The sequence below is a fragment of the Acanthaster planci genome, linkage group LG18 (assembly GCF_054643075.1).
Source record: "Acanthaster planci isolate LZ-2023a linkage group LG18, COTS_SCS, whole genome shotgun sequence".
In the NCBI taxonomy this organism is placed as follows: Eukaryota; Metazoa; Echinodermata; class Asteroidea; order Valvatida; family Acanthasteridae; genus Acanthaster; species Acanthaster planci.
In genome coordinates this window covers 9,797,667-9,824,185 of record NC_141794.1, presented here as the reverse complement: position 1 = coordinate 9,824,185, position 26,519 = coordinate 9,797,667, and the positions used below count along the sequence as shown (strand labels likewise).

The 26,519-nt window shown below is 41.0% G+C and overlaps 2 protein-coding genes across 4 annotated transcripts in view; one reads left to right on the top strand and one right to left on the bottom strand.

Annotated features, from left to right (window-relative positions):
* The window catches only part of LOC110978672 (brefeldin A-inhibited guanine nucleotide-exchange protein 1-like), a 55,196-nt gene extending 52,161 nt beyond the window's left edge, over positions 1 to 3,035 (top strand). For both annotated transcript variants that reach the window (XM_022233837.2, XM_022233835.2), the window contains exon 34: positions 224 to 3,035. In XM_022233837.2, the coding sequence (XP_022089529.2) occupies positions 224 to 364 (141 nt within the window). In that variant the 3' untranslated portion in view covers positions 365 to 3,035. The remainder of the gene's footprint in view (positions 1 to 223) is intronic.
* An 8,350-nt stretch (positions 3,036 to 11,385) lies between these two features.
* Positions 11,386 to 26,519, bottom strand: part of LOC110978673 (uncharacterized) — a 28,751-nt gene continuing 13,617 nt past the window's right edge. The window contains exons 3-5 of one of the 2 annotated variants that reach the window (XM_022233839.2): positions 25,527 to 25,610; positions 23,487 to 23,822; positions 11,386 to 16,292 (exon numbers count right to left, since the gene is read on the bottom strand). In XM_022233839.2, coding sequence (XP_022089531.2) covers positions 16,285 to 16,292; positions 23,487 to 23,822; positions 25,527 to 25,610 — 428 coding nt within the window. In that variant the 3' untranslated portion in view covers positions 11,386 to 16,284. Of the gene's footprint in view, positions 16,293 to 23,486; positions 23,826 to 25,526; positions 25,611 to 26,519 lie in introns of both variants that reach the window. The other variant, XM_022233838.2, reaches the window with a different exon arrangement.

The following is a 26,519-nucleotide window of genomic DNA, read 5'->3' as shown; positions in this document are numbered from 1 at the left end:
TTTGGCATTCAGTACCGGTTGTGATACGGATTATACATTGGTTGCTATGGGTAGGGTACAGCAGAGTGAAAAATGGCGATTGCCACCTGACTACCTCTAGGCCAATCAAGATGCAGAATCTGTTGATCAAGTATCATAACGCAGACTGCTACTTTATTTTGTGACGTTATTTTGCTTGCTGTGGTGACGGGGTATATATTGGTGTGTCCGTTTATCTCTGCAGTTCAAGATTCACGCGTCCAAGTACTACAGCCAAATGTGCGAGGTTGTCATGTTCGACCTCCGGCCCGAGCTGAGGTCGATTTTCCGGAAGTTTCTCCTGAGGACCGGCTCCGTCTTTGGCATCACGTCCAGCCCCAGATGATGAGGGTGGGGTGACACTGCGACGCGACGGGGATGCTTGTGCAGTCGAATACCATGACATAAACCCTAACAGATGGCCCGATACTTGCTGTGACTTTGAAGAAAGGCACACCAAGACAAACACGGTGATACGAAGACACCACTCAGAGGCGGGATCATTGTCAAAAAGATGTATATTGTTTTCCTAGTTTTTTGTTAAGATTCAGTAAGGGGGCGTGCAAATCTGATTTAAAAAATGAACATGAAACATTTAAACTTTTCTTTTGTTACTTTCAAGTGGAAAACTTTCTGTCAAGAGTATATTTTGTAACACTTAAAGGTCATTCAGTGTTATTTTCTCTGGCCAAACCTTCAGATGTCTGACCCTGTATCCTTCACGAGTTCATACTATAACCCATCCCAAGCAGCAATGACTTGGCGGTTCTCCTTCCCACTGAATGGGAATTTAGCACAGCAATAGCAAGTGGCCTGACTGTTGAATAGAAAAAAGCATTAAGCATCGAATTGTTCAGTCGTGCCGACTAAAAGAATAATTGAGCAGGTAGCGGTCGCGATCGTGTTGTTTTTTATTATTTTTTCCCGATGTCGCTTTCCGTTCCCCAGTGTCTGTGTTAAATTCCTTTCATGAGTGTACTGGATGAAGTATTTGAATTGGCAGCCTATTATTCAAAGGAAAAAAAAGTTCATGTATTTTTGTGTCATTCAGAACCAGCATTCCTATCCAAATGATGTAGTCGAACTAAAATGAAGAATAAATAAACGTGGACTTGTACAGATTACAATTTGATATGAGAAATACTGGGAATCGGATCGGAAATAATTTTTGTGTTTGTATAAAACAAATTCTGTATCTTTTATACACACCCCAGCTGTAAATGTGTACTGTACATCCATGGATATTTTTAGGAGTACTGTCGCCATTGTTTGGTCAAAAATAATGAATTATTTGTATTTAGGTTGAAGAATTTTACTTCGTAAAGATGCGAGAAAAGAAAGCTTGAAGGAAATGAAATTTCCAGTGCTAATTTCCATAGTGATTATCTTAGTTGAAATAAGGTTTGAGGGCTTTTGACCAACTGGAAAAATAGAATCATGCTAAGGGGTGGTCAGGTTTATTTCTTGGAGACTCTTTTGTCTTCCTTGGTAACAGACTAGTAGACTGATGGCCTGCCCTCATTGAAAGAGGGCAGATTAATTACCTCTCCGATTCCATAGATATTTCATTGGTTACCGTACATACTCGCTGGGGCAATTACTTCACCTTTTGTGAAGGCTGAGTGGGACTACCTCTGAGAGGAGTCAGGTTGGCGTAGTGGTTCTTTCCCCGCCTTCCACCCCTGCGGCCCGGGTTCGAAATCCCGGCCCGGTCCACATGTGGATTGGGTTTTCAGTCCCTACCTGATTCTGTACGTTTTACCCAGAATATTCCTCTGGGGGCTTCCTCCCACCTCCAAAACTGTAAATGCTTATCACTCTCTCCTCTTTACAGGTTTCTTCAGGCTTGCGAGCTACAGTGCACTTTTGAGGAATCCTTGGTGTCATTACCAGAAATATAATAATAAGAATAATTTCACACGGAGCACTGCATGCCCATGACCTGTTGTCAGAGGTCATCCGGGCAGAAAGACTGGTCCCTTACGTTTCTCAAACCTCTGGGCTTTTTTCCTGTCTGTGGCGTTGAGCTCGTATCAGATCCACACATTAGAACCAAAATGCGTGGAAGCAAATGTTTCCAAACGTAAAAGTTTTTTTGTTCAAACTTCGCATATTACGCAAAAAGATTTTCAAAATGGTTCTTGGGAAAGACCCGAAACCTCACACAAGATCGTATTGCGAGAGAGCCCTTTGTTTAGAGAGCCCATAATTAGACTTATGGCCAAGTTTCAGTGGGCGATCTTATCTCAACCGCTAGTCGATTCACCTGTTAAAACTGTGCTTCATATTTCATCCTGGTTACCCAGGCAAAAATCGGTCAGTGGTCAAACGCTCGCCAACGAAACCTGGCCGGTGTGCAGTGATCAGAAGGTGTCGCTCTCTACACGAGTTCTGTGTTATTTTTCATATTGAAACAAACGCTCAGTTTATACATTTCCAAGCATTTTCTGAAAAGGAGGAAATGGGAAATTAATTATTCGTCCGCGCGGACTGTTTTTGCCTCGGAAATAAAAGAATAAATTGAAATCAATCTTACAGCTCTCCCCTAATGCGGTATACTAAGTGTAGAAATTTATGAATAAAGCCACCGTTTTTTATTATTCGATTTTTTTAAAATATTTATTTGAAATTTTATCCGTAGGAAACTTCGATTGTGGTATCACTTCCCCTAGTTTTGTGTCTGCGTTTTCCTTAAATTACCCCTGTAATTCCAATAGGCTTTCGTGTGACATTCCTTTTTCTGTTTCTTTCCACAGTTGTTTGGGTAATTTTGCAAAGTGTGTCATGGATTCGTGCATATTGATATCATTCGACTACTTTTCTCGTAGCCACGTTATCGTTTGTAACCCGGCGTTGTGTATAGCTTTTGTGACTGTACATATGCATTGGGAACTGATAAGTTTAATTTATCCGCTACGGACAAAGTTTAAATAGAGAAATCGTTGCTTTAAGAATTATATTTCTGGCTTTTGTGATTACGTTGTAACTCAATAAAGAACCGAAGAAATGTCTGAGAAGTTATTCTGTTAAGGTCTGTGTTATATGAAAATTTTTTTTGACTGCCATTTTATAAGGGCTGCCCTTTTGACGTCACAATCGTGGTTTTCCTATAAGTGGCTGCTAAAATTATGGTTGGCCGTCGGTGCAACAGTAAAAGGATTATTCACAAAGTGTCAAAAATCCCACGCAGCTATCAGAACAGCGCATAATACTAAACACATAATACTAAATACTAAGTGGAAATTCAATCCTTTTGAAACAGTGGGATATTTATTCATTTTGAACGAATTTAGAGGTTAAATCGAAAACCAACGAAAAGGTGACATACATGTATCTGCAAACTTTGGCCGCCCGTGAAAATTCTAGGCAAAATGAGAGTCGTCTACACGTTATACGATGAGTGTTGATGGGTCCTGTGGTAAGAATTCCTCTGTGAATGGGACGTTTCATTGAATGAGTTCTTTCTAGTGCACGAAAATGAATCCGTGGCTTGTTGTTTTAATCCCTTCGTTATACCCGAAATTTCCTTGGTCATAGGTGCAAGGTTACCCTCTCGACCCCACCCGAGAAGACTTTGGAATCTTGACAACAGGACATACACTCGGACCTTAATACTGAGAATGCCATGTGACTGTTCCATGCGATCTGTCGACGAACGCCAGTTCATTCATCAGGCGAAAACGAAGCAAATGTGACGTCACGCTCAACTTTTATGAAATTGATCTGACGTCACAATTTCGCTTTCGTTTGCGCGGCGCATGTCAACAATGCCACCATCAGCCGATCGCCTTTCTTTTTCACGGTTGTGGAAGACTGTTTAAACATTTAAAAAAAAAAGAACTAAAGTTAGAAATTTCATACAGGATCCACCCGGCGAGCGATCGATATAGGTAATCGGTGTAAAAAGCCCGAATGATTATCCTTACCCAATTAATCGTGAACAACAAAGCACTGCATGATCTCAAGAAGTTCATGCATCACCCACGACTTCGCGCATTTCTCTTATAGTGCTGCGATATCGTGTGTGATGAAAACTACATGTACCTCGATGACAGCTGATCGACAACCCACCAATCAAATGACGGGCATTCATTCATTTAGGCGTTTGTTTTGTCCATTCTTTGTACAGTTTGTTGTGATGTTGCGGACTCCATATCTTCAGGGGTGTGGGGTTGTTAGCCCGTTGCAAAATCGTTCACCGTCACGGTTTTGTCTTCTCAGTGTCCTGACTTTGCCTCATAAAAGATCCGTCCCGCGTTGCAATCAGCAACTCCACTCCCCCGCCCTTTCCCGGTTTACAGCTGCATGTCTTGCTCGACTTCGCTCGACACCGATGTACTACAGTACTCGCGTGGACGGCAGGCGCTCAAATTTAACTATCGGTCCAACGTCTGCCATTTGGACATGGACCTTAATTCCCAAAATTTTATATTCATTCCCTATCCCCAACAAGTTCCGATGGATTCTGGCGTGAAATCCGATGCACACCAAAGATTATATAGCGCCGCGTACGATCTTTGGTGCACACAGCCGACCGGCAGTACGCTGCATAGTCTCTGCTCCATTCGTCACCTTAGGCCCGGCTACTCAGGTGCTTGAGTGCAGCTCCTGTGCTAATTGTCGGCATGCGGGCTTGCAGGCCGACGGACCATTGTGAATTTTCGCTTTTTTCATCAATTGCCCCTGCATTTTGTACGTTCCTGTGCTTGTTCGGGTTTTTTTCTTTTCTTTTTTACTGTATTATTTTGTATATTTTTCCACAGAGGCAAACAAACAATAGTTCTGCCGGATATAACAATTGCTAAGACAAAGAGCTGCAGAACATCTCCTCCACGCTTATTCCGCATTTACGAAAGCACAGTGCTATGTGTTCGCTAGAAGTCCGAAAGCCCAGTTGCCAAGGATATGGTTGATTTTCTCTCCAATGAATTATTACCGTGGAAACTGATGGTGTCTTTTTGCGGATGATTTTAATGAATGGTGAAATGTTGTGCTTTGTGCTTTTTTACAAAAAATAAAAAAAGGAAGTTCAAATTTTATAAAAGACCGCATTCTTGTGTTTAGTGAGATATGCAGGGTCGCATTGGTGGTCAGTGACGTCATTTTTCGAGAACGTGTGTTGAAGCAAACTAAAATGATTGGGCCTGTGTACCTTGAAGCGACAGTGCACATTTGTTATTGGCCAAAATACGGGTCCTATCGTGTTGCCACGGTAACGGGTGACGGTGTGCAGGGGAAGAAAGTTGTGACATAGCCTTACAGGAAAACTGAAAGAATAATACAGGCCTAATTGTTCTGCAGAAATTCTGCAGACACTGAAGAAAGTGGAAAATGGCGTTTTATAATTCCCATGGCGCGAAGTACAACGCATGTAGCTCCGGCGTTATAAAAACACTTGCGAACATCGACCATCTTGATAATCCTGTCCTCTGCACTAGGCCTACTTTAAACCCTTTCCATGGGCGTCAGACTGAACTTTATCATACTTATAAAGACTGCTGCGAAGTTCAAGTATACAGCCGTGAATGTGTTTTGTAAATTTCCGTCTCTTATAATTCGCAGTGCAATCGGTAAACTTGTGCACATGCCCCTACATGTACAGTCAATAAATCAAACTTTAAAATACAGCGCCCTGCGAGGAGCGTTTTGACATCTTGCGAGAATTTTTTATCCAAAATTGTGAGAGGGGGCTCAAATAACTCCCTTCCTTTTTATACTTGGTAACCCCCTGACATGAGATCTACTGAGGTTACCGTCCACTCAAATCACCTCCCCGTTCAGCGGCAGCTGGGTTAGCTCTTAAAGGTGCTAAAGCGTGTGTATTACTGGAAATGGCAGGCAAAATAATTCAGTTTCCTATAAGACAAACAGCCTATCCGCCTTGAGCAGAAACACCCCCTCATCGGTTGAAAGGAGTTATTTGGTCGGGAGTGCTCATTTCGTTGGTAGCGATGCGATCGTTATGCGTGCATTTCATAGTCGTTTAATGGTAAACCAGTGAAGTGCAGGCAGTACCTACTAATGCTAAGTAAGGGGCCTGCGTTGCTAGGAAAATTGCAGGCGAAGTTGGTCTATTCCAACGTAAGTGCAGAACTGATTACGTTGTTTATAATCTCGTGCCTATACGTGCAAAATAACAACCACAATAATTTGTCACGGACACTTTGAACCAACCCCTGAATGGGCTTTGAACTGTCAGTATTTAAGATGAAGTTAACACGGCAGGGTACGGTCCCTAAATTTGTTAGCTTTGTCTCAGAATGGCTCGATTTCCGGCCTTGTTGAATTCATCACCAGCTGAGATGGTGGGTGGGAAATCGGCCCCCATGAGGACATCTTGCTAGGTAAAAAAAAAATGGTATCAACAACACGTCATGAACAATCGACATTAGTATCCTTTGATGAAGAGAGGGCTGTTTCACAGATGAAAAACAAAATAATGGACAATCATTTCTGGGAAAATTCGTCCCCTCTCCTGACCCAGCAGGCTCAAAATCGTGTTACAAAGATACAGGTACACGTGCTGATATCATTGTTTTGGCGTCTTCCTTTTCATACTCGGAATATTGGGAATCGATACTGCAAAAATGTTGCCCTGCAAATTTTATGTAAAAAGAGAGTGTTCATATTTTTTCCCAACAAAACAACCTCGACGGGCAGAGAGTTTTACAAAAACAACCCTGTGGGGCAGAGAGAAGTTTAGTCCTCATTAATTTTGGTGCTGTGCAACGCCGTGAAATTCAATTTAATTCTGGTCGAGCGAAAGTACAGATTAAGTGCAGTTTAATCCTGACAAACAGCTTGGAAAAATTAACATCAGGCTTTTTTTCAAGCATGTTAACTGCGCCGGAAAAGGGCTCCCGTTATATATCCCTATTATAGTAATTGGTTGATGCTCTCTGGAGCTTTCTATTCTATCATTACGTCAGGTTGTACGCAACTGGCTTGTTGTTTAGCGATCTGAATTGACAATGCAAATAGCGTTTTACGGTTTCACGTCCTTCAATTTCGCCATCCGTGGTTTTGTTCAGCTGCATGAAGGTTTCGTAGCTGGGAACTGTACCTTCCAAGTTGCTGGGCATACTGGTGCATTATTGCTCAGTCAGTAAGCCACCATTTTATTTCGAATCTAGAATATGTCAACATGGCTGACACAAAAGAATGGCCGTTCATAATCCTCTTATAATTATGAGAAGGCAGAGAGTGGTGTCCCTATGCTTCCAGAGGCATTTCTATTCCAACGAGAGGAGTTCGTATCAACAGAAGCCTCCCGTTTTTCTTTTTAAAATTGGAAGAAAAGATTCTCCTGACTGTGCTTTTTGTGATAAACGTCCCGAAACTTCGATTAAAATTTTGAATGAGTGTGATCATGTTTCACGCATCTTGTCAGACCTCATGTCTTTTACCAATCAAAATCTCAAAGACCCTATTAAGTTTGGGAAATTTGAATTGTATTTTGTTGTTCCCCATAATAAATTTTTGACTTATGTTTTTCATTGTATAAGTTTTATATTATAAATTAAAATTTATAGATGTAAATTCCAGACTCAAATTCCTTCCTTTTGGGTGTCATAAGATTATTTTACAAAATCAGTATGATATATTATAAGATTGCTATGTAAAATCAAAGCCTTAGTCTTCATTATTAAAAATGTAATTTTCAATTCTAATTCTGTAGACCCTATGCAATCATTTCAAATGTACATGTCCATGTAGAGTGACCATTTCCCTTCATCTCTTCATGGCCCTCTCCTTTTCTTTCTTCATCTGGAGTGTTTTCTGTACTTTCCAATTATCTCCTGTCTTTCCAATTTCCTTAATTTTGGATGATTGGTGCTTTTACTTTCCAATATATGTTTATTTGTGTTGTTCTCATCAATAAAACAAAGAAAAACAAAACATTCAAAAAAAACAGACGCCTCCCCTTACGCATTACTACTGCAACTGCCCATCCCTTTAATTTGTGAGACAACGCATGTGGCAAGTAACTGACCTTACGCAAGCCTGATTGGTTTTGTTAATCCAGATACCTGGAAGGATTATTGGCCGGTTGCCGTGGTAACACAATTTGTTACAATGCTGAATTGATTTAGACATGTTTTTCTTTCCCAGATGTAGTAATTTTATGAATTTGCATTTCACCGAGCGAGCTATAAGGTGAAATCGCTAATAGCTAAGCTTTTCCGCACATATTAATAGTTTTGCTCAAATTCATTAACGGTTAACTTAAAATTCTCCTCATCTCAAAAATTCATGACCTTTTATGTCCCATGCTCAATTTTGTCTCAAGTCTTTCAGTTTTTTTTACTTTGTTTAAACAATTTCATCCATTTCCATACTTTTGTCGTGAGAGACAATTCAATTTCGTCGTCCTCAGTTGCCGGACGTTTGATAGATGAAGCATTTTCGTTATCTTGTTACACACAATTTTCATTTAAATTCGTCACACGATCACACGCTTTCTTTGGCATATTTACATTTTTATATCCTCATTTCTACTTCAAACATAATTACCGCATTTGTGTGTGTGTGTGTGTTTAAAGAAGGTCTTTAACTTTAAGTAAGCATTTTTCATATCTATTAGTTTGCAAAATTTACTTGTTTTGTGTATCCGTTTAGTTCTTTGACAATTTTATGCGTCAAAAACTGGAAGGAATAAGGTCTATAAAAAGGCAAATGGAGCTCCATACTTTCCATTTCATGCAAGAAATAAGTCGGCCTTTAGGTATGAAAAGCAAAGTGTATTCATATTTCCACATCATTCAGAAACAGTTGAGCCAGTCAGTTCTTCTTGCTCCGTAGACTGGTTCAGCGGTTCAGCCGTCAGCTTCTTGTCTTGCATTACACCGTGCCAAACACGTCTGTGCGTGGTTGTACGCAATCCAATGCATCTGGGGGAGGCATTCTTGAAATTGATTGAACAAAGCCTCAGTTAATCCTTATATCATGTAGATAATCACTGGTTGAGTATGAGACGAATTCTATTGAAATCTGACGGTGTCAAATGGACAAATGCCAAAAAACAGATCGACCACTGATCACGTGGAATGACCGATGATTAAATTCATTGTAGCATTTGCGCGTTCAAGTCTTCTAGAGACAAAGGTGAAGTTTTGAAGTTAATTTAATTAACCGTTATCATTTTGAATGAATAGAATTTACAATGTGCGGCAAAACCTATTTGTCAAACAAAACCGAGGACGCGTCATTTCTAGCATAGGATTATAATGACCATAGTTTGGTCAAAGACGCACTTCGCCACATTAACAGTGATTTTTGGTCTTACGCAAGTTTCTTTACTGTTTTACAGTGCATCATTTTCAACTGATTGTGGGGGATTAAGCAGAGTTTCTTGCTAAAAGGTAGCACAATTCTGAAACGTGTCTATAGAATTTTCGAATTTCTCGCCTTCCCTGTGTTGAGGAGCTGCATTATACGCTCACCAACTCTACTATACATGGTTGCTTCACAGCGTGATGTGCTAACGCAGAGGCGAAGTGAACAAGCAAAACTTCAGGAGTCTTGCAGGGTCATTCTGAAAGACGATTAAGCCGTAGTCATTTCGTGTTCAATTTTGACTGGAGTATTTAACACTTTTCCGTCTAACACATTAACTCTAACAGTCCTCAACATAAACCATAAGGAAGTAGGGTTAATGTTAAAATACACTGAAAAAATGTAAGAAGTAAGATGTTTTTCGAAAAATAAAATAAACAAACACGTTGGGGAATCGATAGAACTGTGCACATGCTTGGGAAGAGACGGAAAATGTTCATGCCATGACTAGCCTAAATTTCTGAATGTTTTGTGTATGCATCCTTGACGTAAAGTGTATTTCATTCCACACGTAAACAGGACTGGCTGGCCTACGTTTGCTAAAAGTACACTGAGTTCACTGCGTCCCGTCAAATCCTTTTGGGCAAATTATCGTTCGCGTGTACAACTGTTACGTAAACAGTATCCTTTATTCAAGGCGCGCGTGGCTACCTGGACACATCACGCAGTTTTCGTCTTGCTCGTGGGTCATGTGTCCAGGTAGCCACGCGCTCCTTGAGTAAAGGCTATGTAAACAGGGACCGCGTGTCCGATAGAACTTGACGGATGAGAGCCATGGGCGTCGAGAGGGTGCCGAGGGGCGCTTGCCAGCCCCCGCCCCCAACAAAATGAAAAACAAAAAAGGGGTAGTTTGAAAAAAAAAATGAAAACAAAAAGAGTCAAAAGGAGATGAAAATCACAAATTGTCTTGAAAAAGGAAAAAACACCTCTTAACTGACCCCCCCGCCGTTAATTGTTTATCATTTTTAGCTAACGACCTCGAAATCCCCATCCCCTTGGGAAAAAGTGGTTTGCTCCCCTGAACAAAATCCCAGGAATGCCCAAGACTGAAGCGTTTTCTTCGATAATGGTATCATCGGAACGTGGTCCAAATGTAATTGAAATTCAAGAAACAAATTTCAGATAGAGACTCCCTTGTCCGGTTGACTTCCCACTGCACATACATTTTTTTAAAAACTTGACAGGTGTGGTGCGGGGAAAGATATGTGCCCCTGGAAGAGGGGTTTTTGTCCCCACGGTTCCCCCACCCCAGCTGAAATTTTTGAATGTACGCTAAGCCACAATTCTTCAGTGCCCCTTCAAAAAGTATTCCTGGGCGCCCCCGAGAAATTTCACCCCCCAGCTGCAGTGCACAGGTTTTCGTAACCGTTTTAGGCTATTGAAATGTAGTGAAATTTGCGAAGGTATCCTCCGTTCGAAAGGGAGAAATTATCCAGCGGCACACCGTGCCATGCTCATTTTAAGAAACGGAACTCTAACCATTTATTTGTTCGCGCGGCGTTTCACGGAATCAGGTTTTGTAAGTGGCGGTGTTACAAGTAAAAGATGTTGCCATGCGTATGCCGAGAACCGAATGTGACGTTAGTTGCACTATTGTTGGCTCTACACATTGACAGGTCTGATGAAACATCCATTGCAAAATCGCAGGGATACGGTGGAGTGTTTTTGTGTGTTGAACAAATTACCTTGGCAACCTAGAATTGAAAGATGACGTATTCCTGATGGCTCTTCATAAAAGACACAGGAAATGCTTGTCAAGCGGCAGCTTTTTGACATGAATCGAAGAAGCCGCAGTGTGAGGCGTGCGACCCCGGTCAAATGTTTGAAGGTTTTCCCTGTACGCTGACTAATTGCCCACTTTTCCCGAGAAATTTCGAACAAAAAAATTACTAGCAACAGAACGATATACTCGGGTGGTTTAATTACTAAGAAAGGGTCCAAACAAGGCTTGGAATAAGAATTTTTTACATAAATCAAAAACCAACTGCACGCCTGACTACCAAAACAACAACTCGCGGAAATATACTAACCTTTCTGGTAATGTGCATATTTATTAAAGTTTAAATCACAAACACTACTGTACACGAGGAAAAAATGGGAAAACATATTTTTTTATCGGACGGACGTACAAAACTTGTGGAATTATACCATATTTACACAATAGAATTAAAGACTGTTTTCCATCATATAGTTAACAATGTACAACGATTTATTTGCATAATGATGTCATCGTCAAAACATTCCCACCCCGAATTCAAAATGGGATGAACCGTCAACCATTTTTATCTCACAGTGAAGAGTAGTTCATTACCTTACGCGGGTGCAGCCGAATGACTACTACATAATTTGAAGTCAGTCGCAGATATGGATTCCAAATTTAGCTATTTACTGATAATACCATCTAACATCTCCACTCCACTTGTCTTTCACCTTTCGTGTAAGCACACAACTTCTCTTCAACTGTTGTTAAAAGCCAGGGGCAATTTGAATTTACGTGTACAAACGAGGTTCGTAGAAGACCAGGGGTAGGCCTGTACGTGGATATTTTCGTTATGTTTATGCAATGTATACACGAAAAATAAGTACGATATTCAACAACAAAAAGACTTGTACATGTAATCAAATCGTTTGTCATTACCAAAGATCAAATGGCGCCGCGTAAACGTTGTAATCGCACGGGCGCCATTTGAGCAAGCAATACGCGTGCGCAATGCACATTAATGGACAGAGCGCAGGCGCTGCGGCAGGCACGTGCACCTGTCGAGCCTGCGCCCAAGCATTACCGCAAACTGCGCAGGCGTAACGCTTGCTCAAATGGCGCTTACGGTAATTACATCTTTTGGGCAGAGTTATCCATCTGCGCCTTCAGCGCTATACGATCTTTGGTCATTCCATACACATAGCTACTTCAGTGGGCTTGTATGTGCTTGTGACTAGACCCGTGACTACAGTTTACAATTTGGTAGTGATTCGACTATGATTTGGCCTGTGATTTGACATGGCACTGACATTTGATTTGGCCACGTGACTTTAAATGTACCTATGATTTGGCCTGCATGTGATTGAACTTGTTTTGTGACTTGTGATTGCCTCGCAGCCGAAGAGGTTACATAACTGCAACACAGAGCACCACGTTTCAGACAAGAACTTTTGATTTGGACACAAAAGAAACGACGAAATGACTCATTAACAAAGGGCAGGCCATGGAATATTTTCATGGAGTAGGCCTGATAATTTGTGACATTTATAATGTGTTCCTACAACTGTCAAGAATTTTTCACACTTGCAAACTTTCTAAACAATCATAAACGTAATTTAGAGGATAAAGCAAAGAACACGAATTTTTATCTTATTCAACTTGCTGACCCTTTACGGAAAAAAAATGTACACACACAAATTGTGCTTATCTGACAATGAAATTTCTCAGCTCCTCGACCAATTTCCAACTTTGATGAGTTGTTCTTTTTCAAGAGAAATCACACTCTTTTCAAACAACTAGGCCTATGTACAGACTATCTGGATTCATATTCGCACCGGTCTCTATATTCAAATCAATTTAACAACCTCAAAAGACCTTTATGATGTCACAATCGCGCTGGACCCACGGACGTATACAAAAAAACCTGGACTTGCAACGCCTTTGTATGAAAAAGAAGCCAATCAGCGGCCATTTTACAGAGCCGAAGGTTGGCTCCCTTTTATCGACCTCAGGAAGAACAAAGGCGGGCATTGCCAGGAAAGCTTTGTATTCGGCTCGGTGAAATGGCCGCGAGTGGATACAGTGACTCTATAAGCTGACTTAGGGCATTGCGAGTCCATTTTATTATACACGTCCGTGGCTGGACCGCGGTGTGTTGTGGTGGTAATGAGTGCATAGTATTAGTACTCAAAATGAGCTAGTCATGCATGCTGCGTTCGCACTTGCGCTTACACGTGGTTGAAGCTGCCCGTAGGAATACTCGCGATCACCGTGGCCACGGCGGTCCACGCGTACGTGGTGGCATTGTTTACATTTAGCGCAATCCAGTCACGTGGGTGAAAAAGGCCTACAGAAGATACCATCGAGCAATTCTTTTTCTGCACCATCGATTAGCCAAAAACTATAATGCATTTGTTGGATACGTTATAATTCCTGCACTCACTTAAATGCCACGAAAAAAGATCAATCTTTCCTGTGGGCTGAGTCCTAGGGTACTATTTGCAAAAAAAGTTTGAATCTCTGCTCGTGCAGTGCCAACAACCGTGAGATGATTTGACACTACTTCAGTATATACTGTACCACTTCACGCGAGGGGAGACAAAATTAGCTTCCATTATGTAACTGAACTTTAAACTTTACTGACCATATCTAACCCATCTCCCCCTTCACATTATTTACACAACTCCCTGGACCCTGTGGAAACCTCCAGTTGCAACATTTTGCAAAGGTATGGATCTTATGGCACCCTATCAATCCAACAGAAAAAAAACATGACAGACCTCAACTTCATGAATATTCACATTAACCAATATGTACCTCATCTCTCACCCAATCAGATTTCACACATTTCATCTCTTAGAACGCCATTATCTACGTATAAAAAGGCTAATTTTTTCTAAGCGAACTTTTCGATAAATGTACCAGTGCAACGTGCACAGATTCAGTGGAAAAATATAACTTTTTACACACTCCTACAAGGTCCCCTCATCTAAGTTTGACATCGTAGCAAACCAATTTATAAATTAAAATATACCTTCCCACCATTCTACGTGTGGTTCTATGCAGTTCTGCTAGTCTTAAGTGAATCATTCCCTAACTGCATCAGTGCTATGCACAGTGATTCGGTGTGAAACATTATGATGGAAAAGTATCTCTTTCTTGCACACCCCAAAAGTCCCCTTATCAAAGTTTAACTTCACAGCGACCATTTTATACATCAAAATATAATTTTCCATCATTCTGACTCGTGCATATTTGAGAGTTAATAACAACTATCTTAAGTTTTTTGAAGTTTTGATCCAAGTTTAAGTTAAAATAGCATATCAAATAAACTTCTTTACCCGTGGAAACGATAGATGTTTTGTATTCATAACTACACATATTCTACAAATTGTTGCAAAAAGAGCATGAGTATAATATCTATTGATTAAGCATTCTTTTAAAACCTGATTAAACCAGCATGGTATCCAAAACATTGCACACACACAAAACCTGTACGTGTACCAGTTAACACCAATACTGTTCGATCTTGCCCATACTTGTTACAATGTGGGCTGTGTCCACTCCATCGCAAGTCCCTGCTGGTCAGCGTCTTAAACCGGGTCACAATTAAAATGTTGAAATGAACTGTGACAAAAACATTCCTTTGTCACTTTTCGTCCTGCTGTGTGTGACTGGTCATATGACTGGTCTTGTGACTGGATTTTTGATGGACTCAACCCTGGTTATTCACTGCCAAAACGTGGGCAAAAGGAGTTGGTTCATCCACGGCCCATTTGGTTCATCACTGCAAGTGCAGCATTTCAACACAGTTCACGGCGGGCCATATCGGTAGGTTGGCATGTTTATATTTTATTTCTGAGTTACAACAGTTTTTCAAGGCACAGGTGATTTGAGAGTGGGAAAGCTGTAAAACACTACCCATTTCAAAGTCCACTGCCAATTATACTACTAGATACACTCTCAATCTCATGTATGTTTTGTCCAATGTGAGCTTGGGAACAGGTAAATGTAGCAAATCTCGGGTTTCAACAGGAAACACTGCGTTACGGGATATTCCTAGACAAGATGAGGTGAACATACTCCACTGTTAAGGTAAAAAGGAAAATCTTGCGTATTTGCAGACTACGCTGACAACTACGAAATAAAGCAAAGTTGTGTGCGGAGAATCGTGCCTGGTTTTACAGCGGTGACAATGATTGACTGTATTCGGGGTACCCAATTTCAGTTGTATTCTTTAATGTATTGTATACATTTGAAATTGAAACCCTTAATGGGATAGTACCCAGTGGTGGCAGAATGATTTTCAAAGGTGGGGGGGGGGCAGTTGTTAGACTATCAGGCATCAGCCATTGCTAGGCCGATCCATTAAACCCACCCCATTACAGGCCCTGCAAAAAGGGGGGCCCTGCCCCCAGTTGAAAAAGTGGGGGGCGGGGGGGAGGGCACTGGCCTGCCTGCCCCCTCCCCTTCCGCTGCCAGTGATGGTACCAGGTGATTCTGGGGGTCAGATTGAAATCGTAGAATAGAGTCTGGTTCTTTTTATTTAACGTTTTCAAATGAATACACTACATTGGGGAATCCGACTGAAATTGGGTCCCCCGCAAATACTGGGAAAGACATTTATGTGTGGCTTCATCTTCTATCATGTCTATAAGGCATATCTCTTACATTTCTGCCCAAATTAGGGTTTATAATAACCTTAAATTTTTAACACTCCAGTATTGAATTGTCTAATAGAACCCGAGCCCTGAAGGCAAGCTCACCTTCATACTTTTGTGCAGAATCTATTTTGTCTACATGCAGTTCCTAGCCTGTTGTGCGTCTGACCATACACCTAACATGTAATCAGACCTTGTAATCACATTTTCAAGATGCATTCTCGAAATGCGGGATTCATTTTTGAAGAGGGGAAAACTAGTGAGGAGGAGCGATAACTTTTTCTGGGAGGGGCTTAGGGCCGGGAATGAGGGGGTTTAACTCCTTGCATGATTATTTTATTTCTAAACAAATTCTAACAACGTGAGTCATCACACCGGGCTTTCTCTTGTACAGAAACTATATACAAAGAGATTCTCTTGAAATATTCGTGATCCTTTAATATACAAAAAAATATGTACACCCCTTTTAAAAGCAAAAAAGAAACAAATTCCATCCTTTGTGGGTCGCTAGTCACTGAGCTTAGCTTCATTCACGGGCCGTATGGTGTCATCAGGAAGCTCGTTTGGAGCTTACGCTTCTGAAATTGAGAGAAGAAATCAGCAGAAAATGAGATTTCAGTGCCATAATGATACTTCCCGCCAGACAAATGATTTTGTTATGACACGCACGATGTTTTGCTTACAGCAGACGAATCCGGTGACCATGGTAACAAAGCGTTGTGGTAACTGATGAACAGCCTCTGTCCCAAGACAGTAGCTCTGTACAAAACCCAACAAAGTAAATGCTTTCTACCATTTTGAAAAAGCCACGAGAATGTCTAATACATATACTATAGTTACTACCGTAACAACACTCATGCTGCTGATAACTATGGTGATGCCAAACTTTCCAAATATTGTTGCAGGAACCAACTTACCAAAATCCATCACTGTGCAGGGGACCAGTGGAACATTTCTAAGAAGGGTCACGCCCCTTGTAAACACAAAGTGGTTGGGATTTACCTTCCCCAAGCCTACTCGTTCTTAAAAAATCCCTCCTGATGGATTTTGAACAAAAGGGGAAGGTTGGGGTTAATTTCACACCTACCACTCCCAAATTTCACATTTTACAGCTTTTAGAATGGGTTCCCCGAAGTACTTTATGAGCGCATGAGTACCATACACCAGCGATGCAAGGGGTACTTTACAACATGCAATGTTCCATGCCAAAGAAAAATGAACCTCAATGGAAAAAAAGAGATTCCAAATTAGATTGCTAGAAAATGAAAGACTGGATGTTAAAAACCGCAATGAAATGCAAACCTTCAGCAATAATAACATGCCCATCAGTTGGGAATGAAACAAGTGAGAGTCCTTCACTGTCCTTTCTTCTTACTGAAGACTGATAAATATTCATGCATTTTGAGTTTTTACATGTCGGGCAGTCAGGCTGAACCAATGTTCTGAAGTGCAACCACCATGCATGCACAAACAACCATAGAAAAATGACATGCTCATTTTTTATCTTTAAAATTTAACTACCAGCTGTTAAGCTTCAGTGTTACAGTAACCCTTTCCTCAACTATTTCTTTTTGACGCTATGATCAAAAAGCCAGCACGAAAGCATTTTTTGATTAATTTTTTCCCTTTATGTTCAGAAAACAGAAACAAACGGGCAAGAGAGATCTAACTTCGCATTGTAATTGCAAAGTTAAGGAAGGAGTGACGACACATCATTAAAAATTCATGCCTTGGCTCCTTAGGAAGAAATTTGCATGTTGCTTTGACAACTGTGAGGACATCCTCTTTGGGGAAGAAGGACCAATGAATCCACCACCGCATTGTCGCAAACAATTATCTCCACAGGACAGCCCATCAGCCACAACATGACGCCACCAAATAACCATGACAACGCACGAGTTTAAATCTTCCCATCTCCCATTCTGATGACTTATCAGGGAAACTGAATGGGTTCTTTTGCCAGACGAACCACACAGACGTGTTTAGTGCATTGGTCTTTTTATAGTCTGTGTCTGCATGTTCAGACACAAAGTCTTTTTCACTTTTGTCCGTCCACAATCACATTACAATTACATTTTTTCTTCCTTCATATTTGCCTCAAAGCTTTAAGCATGGAAAAAAGGGCAGAGCACTATAAATTTGTCAAGAAGACTACTGAAACCCACAACCCAATTATAAAGCCATTCTTATCTTCTTTGGGAGAAAAATAATAATTCTCATCTCTCATGCACCTGCATAATTTGACGGGTCAGATGAACAATATACAACTGACTGATCCTTTAACATAATTCAAATCCCTTTGTTTCTTGGTTGTTTTGAGGGGTGTTGTTGTTTTGTTTTAATGGCGCTTTCAGCAACTCAGGTTATTTGCGCCAATAACTGTACATTTATTCATACACTTTATTAATCAGCATCACATTACGGAGTTAGGAAGAAGGTCCAGTTTTAGAGGCAGGAGGAAACCGGAGTACCCGGTGAAAACCTGCAAGAGCATGTATAGACTGGAAACCAAATGGGTTTAAAGCCTGGGCCAAGCCAGGACTCGAACCTGGGCCTCATTGGTGCAAAGCGAGGAAAGATCCGCTACGCTAACCTGCTCCCCCCTTTGAGGGGTAACATAGCTTACAGTACATATCCATGTACCCAATATGCAACGGCAGTGCACTGTGCATCAGATCTTGACAGCAATGACACACTGCCCACTGACAAAATATGCCAGTGAATGTTGTTTTAGATGATTCCCTTTCTCGAACCCTTAGGTTTGGAGACATGAAGATATTCTTGTCTTCAGGAATTTGCATTCTGTATTAAGAACAAGCAACTGAAAATCATGGATTTCCAAAGGTTTCACTTTAAGCAGCGACCAAGTGTTTCTTTGCTTCATTAACAACCAGTTATGAATGTGTCCATTTTTTTCGATTTGGATGCCAGATGAAAGCTATCTACGAAAAACAAACTTTCATTTCCAAATTTGTGTACAAATTTTCGACACGACCCAACGTAATGAGTCTCAAAGGTTTCTCAGGTATGCTGTTTTAGAGTGCATAAGAAAGAGCAAACTGAAATCGTTTTGATGTATCACTCAATTTGGCTTCCTGATATCAATGGAAATAAAGTGGATGAAAAATGTGGATAATTCCTATATTGACCCACTGCACAAGATTCTGCTTAAGCCCTGCAACTCAAAAGTTGCGAAGGTGGTGTTGGGCCATACTTTAACACTTCCACCTAAAGCCAGAAATTTATTTCCCTTGCAATACAGAGCATCCCAAAGCAAATTGATTCATCACCCGCAAATCCAACTCCTCAGTTTAGTTGAGATGAAATCATGAGCATACAGTCTCCACAGCTAATCACACTCGATAGTTTTCAAAATATTAAGACCACATGGCCACGGCGACTCATCAGTTTTAATGTCCTTCATTTTCAATGTGAAGTGGTCTTAACATTTATCTTTAAGAAAGTCAATTTCTTTATAGTCAATAAAACCAGTCATCTTGTACTTTTACCAAGGACTTAATTCCAGTGAAAAAAAAAAGAGTCAATGAAAGGCATTGATGTTGCTATATCAGTCAAACGTCGGCTCAATAAAAACCAAAGATTATTACGTACGTGTTGGCACCATAGCAACAGCACACAATAGCAACATGCATCTGATGTTTTCGCACCACATTCATAGATTTCCAATTTGTGCGCAATGCAAGTTAGAATGTTAATGTTCAATTATGTTTCAGGGTATCTGAAATGGGTGGGTCCCTTTGGGGGGAGGGGGGATTGGCACAAATGCAAAGAAAAATTCTTTTCTTTCCACATACTGTGCTTTGTTTTCATTACTTACAAATCTTCCTCGTTTCTGTTAGATTTTCTGACACAACCCTGGGCCGTTTTCCAATACTTGACTTTGTCTCTGTCTCAGGCTTCATTCCCCAAACCAATCCCCGATTGTGGGCCTCGAGCGTTTAAATTACATTGGATTACTGTAAATTTTGGCTTTCTTGCATCTTATTTGATGTTCTGTGGCACTATTAGACTGATTACTACGTTTACAGCTTCAAAGTCATCTAGTAAAAACAAAACAATTGAAACCTGAGACGGAGCCGAAGTTGAGTATTGGAAAACGGCCCTGGACAAACCTGTCTGAAGATTAGATTTGGAACATGGGTCAGCGTGAATTGTTTCTGATTATAAATTGTTGCTACGGACACTTTGAAATAAACCAAGAAATGTGACAGGCATGGATGTTGGCAGAATGGGAGGTTTAAGCTTAAGGTTTAAGCTTAAGGTTTAAGCTTAAGGTTTAAGCTTAAGGTTTAAGCTAAGGTTAAGCTCTTTTTGGGGGGGAGGGCAGGGAAGGAGCAGTCAAAGCACCCATCAGCAGCTAACTAACAAACTATCAACGGAAAAAGAGGGTCAATTCTAAGGTGTTATCACACAAATAAGTGATTTTCATAGCCCTTTCCTCCATTTTTATAGAGTTTTTGCCTCTTTTCAGTTTCCGTTTTACTGGGGGGACAATGTCTCTCTCCACCCTTACAATGCCCATTGTAAGAGGATTCACTACACAGAATGCAGATCAAGTCGTCAGTTGCACCACCAGGTGGCATACTGTGCATATAGTCTGCACCCCGGACTGACTGGAGTGCACAAAGTCTGTGCACGGCATGCCATGTGGTGCTCCACCATGTGCCATCATGTGCGTCACTTAGGGCGCAACTGATGAATATGATGCTACCCATGAAATACGACAAATTAACTTTTCCTAGGTTTTCAGCCGTCCAATTCACTGCTTATTTTTTTTTCTTGGCATATTCAAGGATTGTGGTTATATCATACAAAGACCTACCAGTAACAAGGTTTTGAATGTAAAAAAATGCATTTCTGTTTTGAGACATAAACTTTTCCAACATCCAACAGGGCCAATTCAAACTCTACCAACCAGAAACCGATGGTAGCTTATTGGTGGGAGGGAGCAGATCCTGGCTTTTTAGAGAAGGGGGCTCTGAATCTACTGAGGCCCAGTCCAACGGTACAACTTGATAATATTGGGTCCTGGAAAATTTATGCCATGAGTGCATTTATTTTATTTTATTTATTTTAAAAATGAGCGGAGAGCAACATTGCACAGTTGATACAGTGGAGCACAAGAACATTGAAAAATTCAATCCAAAATACATCAACATGCTTCATCTGACATGCAAATCACAACTTCAAGTCTACAGCTGTAAAAAATGAAATTGCACAGAATGTCCCAGACAAGAGACCCACAGTGATAATAGGCGATAATTATAACCATTTGCAAAAGCCGTGCACACAGACGTATTGTTCACAAATACAGTCCCAGCATTCAATCACAGGATGCAACTGCTCGCTAATGAGTGACAGCATTCTCAGATGCTGACAATGGGCCCTTGAGGGTTTGCTTTTTTTTCCCGAGTTGCACTTCCAAATTAGCATGGCCCGAATTTCACTTTTTCTTTTTTTGCGCTTACAATTATTTCTGATTCCGTATGCTGGGCAGAATGCTTGTCCTTGCCTGGATATGATGGAAGAAAAACAGCGGTGGCAAACAGCTCCGGGCAACAATTCGGATGAATTTTCTTTCCCTGGTTAGTGGAGGCCTGTTTGGCTGAGTGGGTACAAATTTTGTTCTGAAACTCATCGTATCTGATTTCTCCACACAAGCCAAATTGATGTACTCAGCTGCGGTGGATCTGAGTTCATTTGAATTCAGAAAAAAGAAACACAGGAGTCCATGGCCATGTGTATTCCATCGTTTCCTGTTTTTAGTGAACCCAGATGGGCATCGAATTTGCCTCAAATCTTGATTTGACGGGGATTCGCAATGCTGTGCACCACTAAAGCCATACCGACACTGGACTCTTTCCCCCAAGGGTTTACTGAGCAACTTGTAAAATGAAAATGGTCAAATGTGACCACTATCTGCACTTGAACTATTGACACAGGAAAATTTTCTTAAAACTGCAGGAGAAGTAATCAAACTGTCATTGCGATGACGTATGAGATTACTTTGTGTGACTTTTCTGCATTTGTTGTTATCCTTTAATAGACAATGTTACTATCCTTATTTTCATCTGGAAATGGCAGTTAATCTCTGAACTGTGTGCAGCATTCCACTGAGCTCGGGGTCGGATGTACGCTCTCCTGAGCCACTATCCATGCTTTAACCGACTCAAGCTGTCAGCGCTGGACTTTCCGTCTCGTGGAAAAGTGACTCAAGAATTTTTCCTGGGCAGATGTTGGCCAGTAAAAACAACCGTGCCTGGTAAAAATAACCACGAGGAAAACTTCCCGGGATGTCTACGCTGGACTTAAATGAGAAAAGTACCCATCGTCTCAGTAAGTCTGACCCAAAAAATTCCAGTGTGGACAGGGCTTAAGAGGTGCCCCTTTCACAGTGCACTGTTAGAAAATGGTCGATTACAAGTTGACTGCACTGGGCATGGAGAACCTGAATTGTTTGACTTTTTTCCCTGGGTTGAAGATTCCGGAATTGTTTGGAGCATCGGTATTAATATAAAAATGGTAATTTTTATGAGGCACGGAATGCCCCAATCCATCACGCATTTAATAAATTGTCTACTGACATTTGCTCGTGGCAAGTCGCCCATTTTTTGGTCGTAAACCGTAAAGCTAATGGCCTCTTTGTGACAACCTCTTGGTGGCGCACTGTATTCCGAGTCATCCATATTATAACATGTCATCAAAATGACCATCAAATGCAACGAAAAGCACAGTCAGAGAGAAGCTCTCTGGATCATCTTCAATAGAAGGGGGGGGTAGGTTCGCCGGAGGGGAAAGGGGGCAGAAGAGTTACTGACACTGCACATACCTTGTGTACAAGGAGGGGGGGTGGTTCGAGAAACAACATACATTGTAACGACCGAGAGCTGCAGACATTGCATGCACATGAAACTATATTGTACAAACTACACGTCGTCAAGCTTAACAGAATACCACCATAAAGAACATTCCGAGGACAATAAAGCAAACTATATTTATTATTCCATACTTTGATATCAACTTGTGGGCCTAGGGTGGGGGGCTACAGGATCTATGGGACATTTCCATCCCCCCCCCCAGCAATTCCCTTCTCCAAAATCACAAAAAAATGTTCAATACAAATTGGCCTCACCCTCCGGAAAGGCCATAAAAATTACAAAAAGAATCTGCACGTTATCCATCCCCCCCCAAAAAAAAACCACAATTTTGGCCTCCCTCCAAAAAAAATTTGGCCCTGGATTTGCCCTTGGTAATGTCTAGTAGAATGTACTTTCCAGAAAGTGCATTTATAGCCAAATGCTTGTACGTGTCAACGACCAAATCATCATAAAAATGTTTGTTACGGTGGCATATTCTGCTGTCTCACATCACATGCTCAAATTCACATCAAAAAGCAGCAAAAATGAAATATGTACATGTAGCTATACTACGATCACCATGGAACTGTAAGTTCACAGCACACTGGTATGTACGCATATGCATGTAGAAATGTATATGGACAATGTGAGCTGCAGATCAGTTGGAAGATGAGGCAATGAAAAAAGATTTCGCAAAGAGGAAGATGGTACCGCACAAAGCCAAGCCGACAGGGGACAAGCTAACAGGCGATTGCGAAGTCATGCGATGATGAACAGGGGAAAAAACAGCAGGAGAATGCACTCTGGGTGCTGTTGAATGTGTTGATAATGATCATGTATGAATAGATGTCTTATCATGCAGAATGCGTGGAGGAGATGGCGAGCGTTCATCACCTTCAGTCGCTGGATCCGTCTTGGAGTCTGTGACACTTTGTCTGTCCATATCCCCACCCTCCTCTGTAGGGGGTTCTGCGGCGGGGTCTGTCACCCTTTCCTGACCCTCCGTGATGGCCTCTCCGGAATCGTCATCTTTCTTATGGGCCCCATCTGCTGTGTCCTGCATGTTGGTTAACTGTTCTGTTTGTGAATGGTCTGAGTTCTGGGGGTCCTCTAGGGCTCTGTCTTCAGGCTGCACGGACTCAACCACTGTTTCATGTACCAACTCTCCATTTTCACCACACGTTTGTGCAGGCTGTGGGTCCTCTCCTCCCTCTACTGTGGCAACTGCCTCTGCTGATGGGAGTTAATTAATTCTGGAATTTGTTTATCTAAAAAGACTAGATCATTGTCTTACACCTGCATGGGAAACATGTGATGCCGTATGTGAAAGAAAAATGCTCAAAGCATAAACACACGGCCAAAATCTGAGGACACGCTATAACTGGTATGGCAACGTGTTCGTGCACATTTTCTTCAGCTTGAGGCTTGTGTGATATTGGCCAGTCACAGCACTCTTTAGGTCGACAAGGCATGCAAGGCCTACTTTTCACTTGTCGGCAAGCATCATGCCTCGTTGTTTATAATTCTGATCGCCAAATTACACAACATACAAGTAAATCGTAAAATTGAAAAAAAATTTTTGCACAGCTGTAGTGTCACGTAATGAAATCCAGGCAAGGGGATCTCTACATTATCAAGGGTAACACAGGGACTGCTTTGCAAAAAGCTTCTTTTGACAAAATAATGCTTTCAAACAGATGGCAAACGAAGACTAAATGCGGGCTGATGAATATTCATATTGAAGCTATGCAGTGATGTGGTTGCTGGTGACAAACGCACACACACAGAACTCTTAAAACAGCACACAGCAACCGCAGGGTAATGATATACACACTTTCAGCGAATTGCCTTGGGTGTTGGGGAGTGGTTGCTGTGGCAACCTGCACAGAGGCAAAATATCACATCAAGGACATTGCGTCAATCGCACTGTCCAGGATTTCTCTAACTTCACAAACCGACAAATAACTTGGACTGCCCGAAATAAATGAAAAGTCATTGAGTTTTGAGTCAGCGAAGTAGAGCAAGATTTCTTGTTTAACATTTTGTGGTCAAACTGTTTTTTCTCGCATTTGTGGATTGTTGATTAACTGGCTCACGAGAAGATTTGTTTTTCCTCTTAAAGAGGTGCAACTCATTCAAAATTTAAAATAATCAAAAGACCTGTCTACACAAGATGAAGAAAATTCTGTCTCTTCTTGTAATTTATTTTACAGATGTCACTCCATTTTCCTGGCCGGGTTTGTTTGCTTCATAAGGTAAAACAAACAATATTTGTCCTACTAATTTTCTCTGAACAATTTATTGCTCACTGTTTTGTCTGAGTATCATTGAAGACCATTTCTATTCAACCTACTTTTCAGTCTACAAACTGCAACCCGGATGTTAAGGTTAACACTGTCAGCGATTCTAAAAAAGAATGAGTTTTATGACATTCAAGTCGTAAATATGTCCGAAGTAATCTCTCACTGGGGATATTAAACCCAAATAAGGTGACATGGGGAAGAATAAAGTATATGAGGCAGATCTCGTCTGGAGTGAATCAGTTTGGCTATTAATGATGAAAGTATGTACATGCATATTCACTGTACAGCTGTCCTGCACATTACGCGTATACTATGCAATGGGCAATTTACAAATATTGCAAATTCCTTTCAGGATGTTGTAAAATTTAAGACTTTACAAATTTCATTTAGAACACTGTGAAGAAAGACCTTACGCTGTATACTTTCGAAAGCGGAAGTCAAATATTTGATTGAACCTCACTTAAATTACATCATTTTCCTAGTTTTAGACTGGTGGAGTGAATTTTCACGTCATTTAAATGAGCATGCCGGAAAGATACACAATTGCAGATATTTCAGGTGTTGTGAATCAAATTCCTGAAAGATGTCCCCCAGAATCAGGGACTATCTTGGGCTGTTCTGAGCATCTCACCTGGTGCTACTTCATCCTGCTCGGCTGCTTGATCTTCTTGAGTGCCTTCTTTTGCTTCCTCCTGAGCTGGGGCAGGCTCCGGTTCTGTGGACCAGATCAGGAATCAATCAATGCTATCCTGGATTCGTCTTTAGGAATGTTTGTTTTTCCTTGCAATGGGCAAACTGATACATTAGGAATATGTGAGAAAACTGTCAGAAAGAGCAGATCCTGTAAGTATCCCGAGGTGTGAGGAATTTTACTTCTCTGAAAGCACTTAAGGAAGGACGTGAAATGTACATGTACCTATGCTAACAGCCATTCTTCTCTTGTTGTATCTAAAACACCAACACATTGGTGATTGGTTCCTTTTTTGGGGTGAGAGGGACCTTATTGGTCCCTTTGATTCCCTGGCCAATAGGCATTTAATACATTGAAATGTAAGTTTAACTCATCTTAATCTTTGATTCGCAGGCCAATATGCAATCCTGAAATTTATCTTTAATTCATCAAAGTTTCAGATTCCCTGTCCAATATCACAGGCCAATATACAGTCCTGAGATGTATCTTGAATTCATCTTAATCTCTGAATCTCTGTCCAATATAAAAGGCCAACATACAGTCCTGAAATTCAATTCACAATGCAGAGAGTGTGAACTTTTTTTTCATAATTTTTTTTTTCTGAATCAAAAGGAATTGTCCCATGTTTGATTAGTGAGGGAATAAAGCCTGATTGATTAACTTCCATGCTGCTATGACACAGACAGCGCACTCTTGCAGGAACTCTTGCACTTTGCAACCTTCTGCATGTGTGGCTCTCTTCACCACGGTCAAGCATTTGCTCACGTTACTGTAAAATTCTTATCAGGTGAGACACATGGGATCGAGACTTGAAGGAAAAAAGTGCATTCAAATGACCTTTTCTGCATTAATTGACATTAGAACAGTGGCAGCAGAACAGTTTTGAAAGTGGGGCAAACAAAGATTATTTGGGGGGCAATTTTTTTCGTAGCT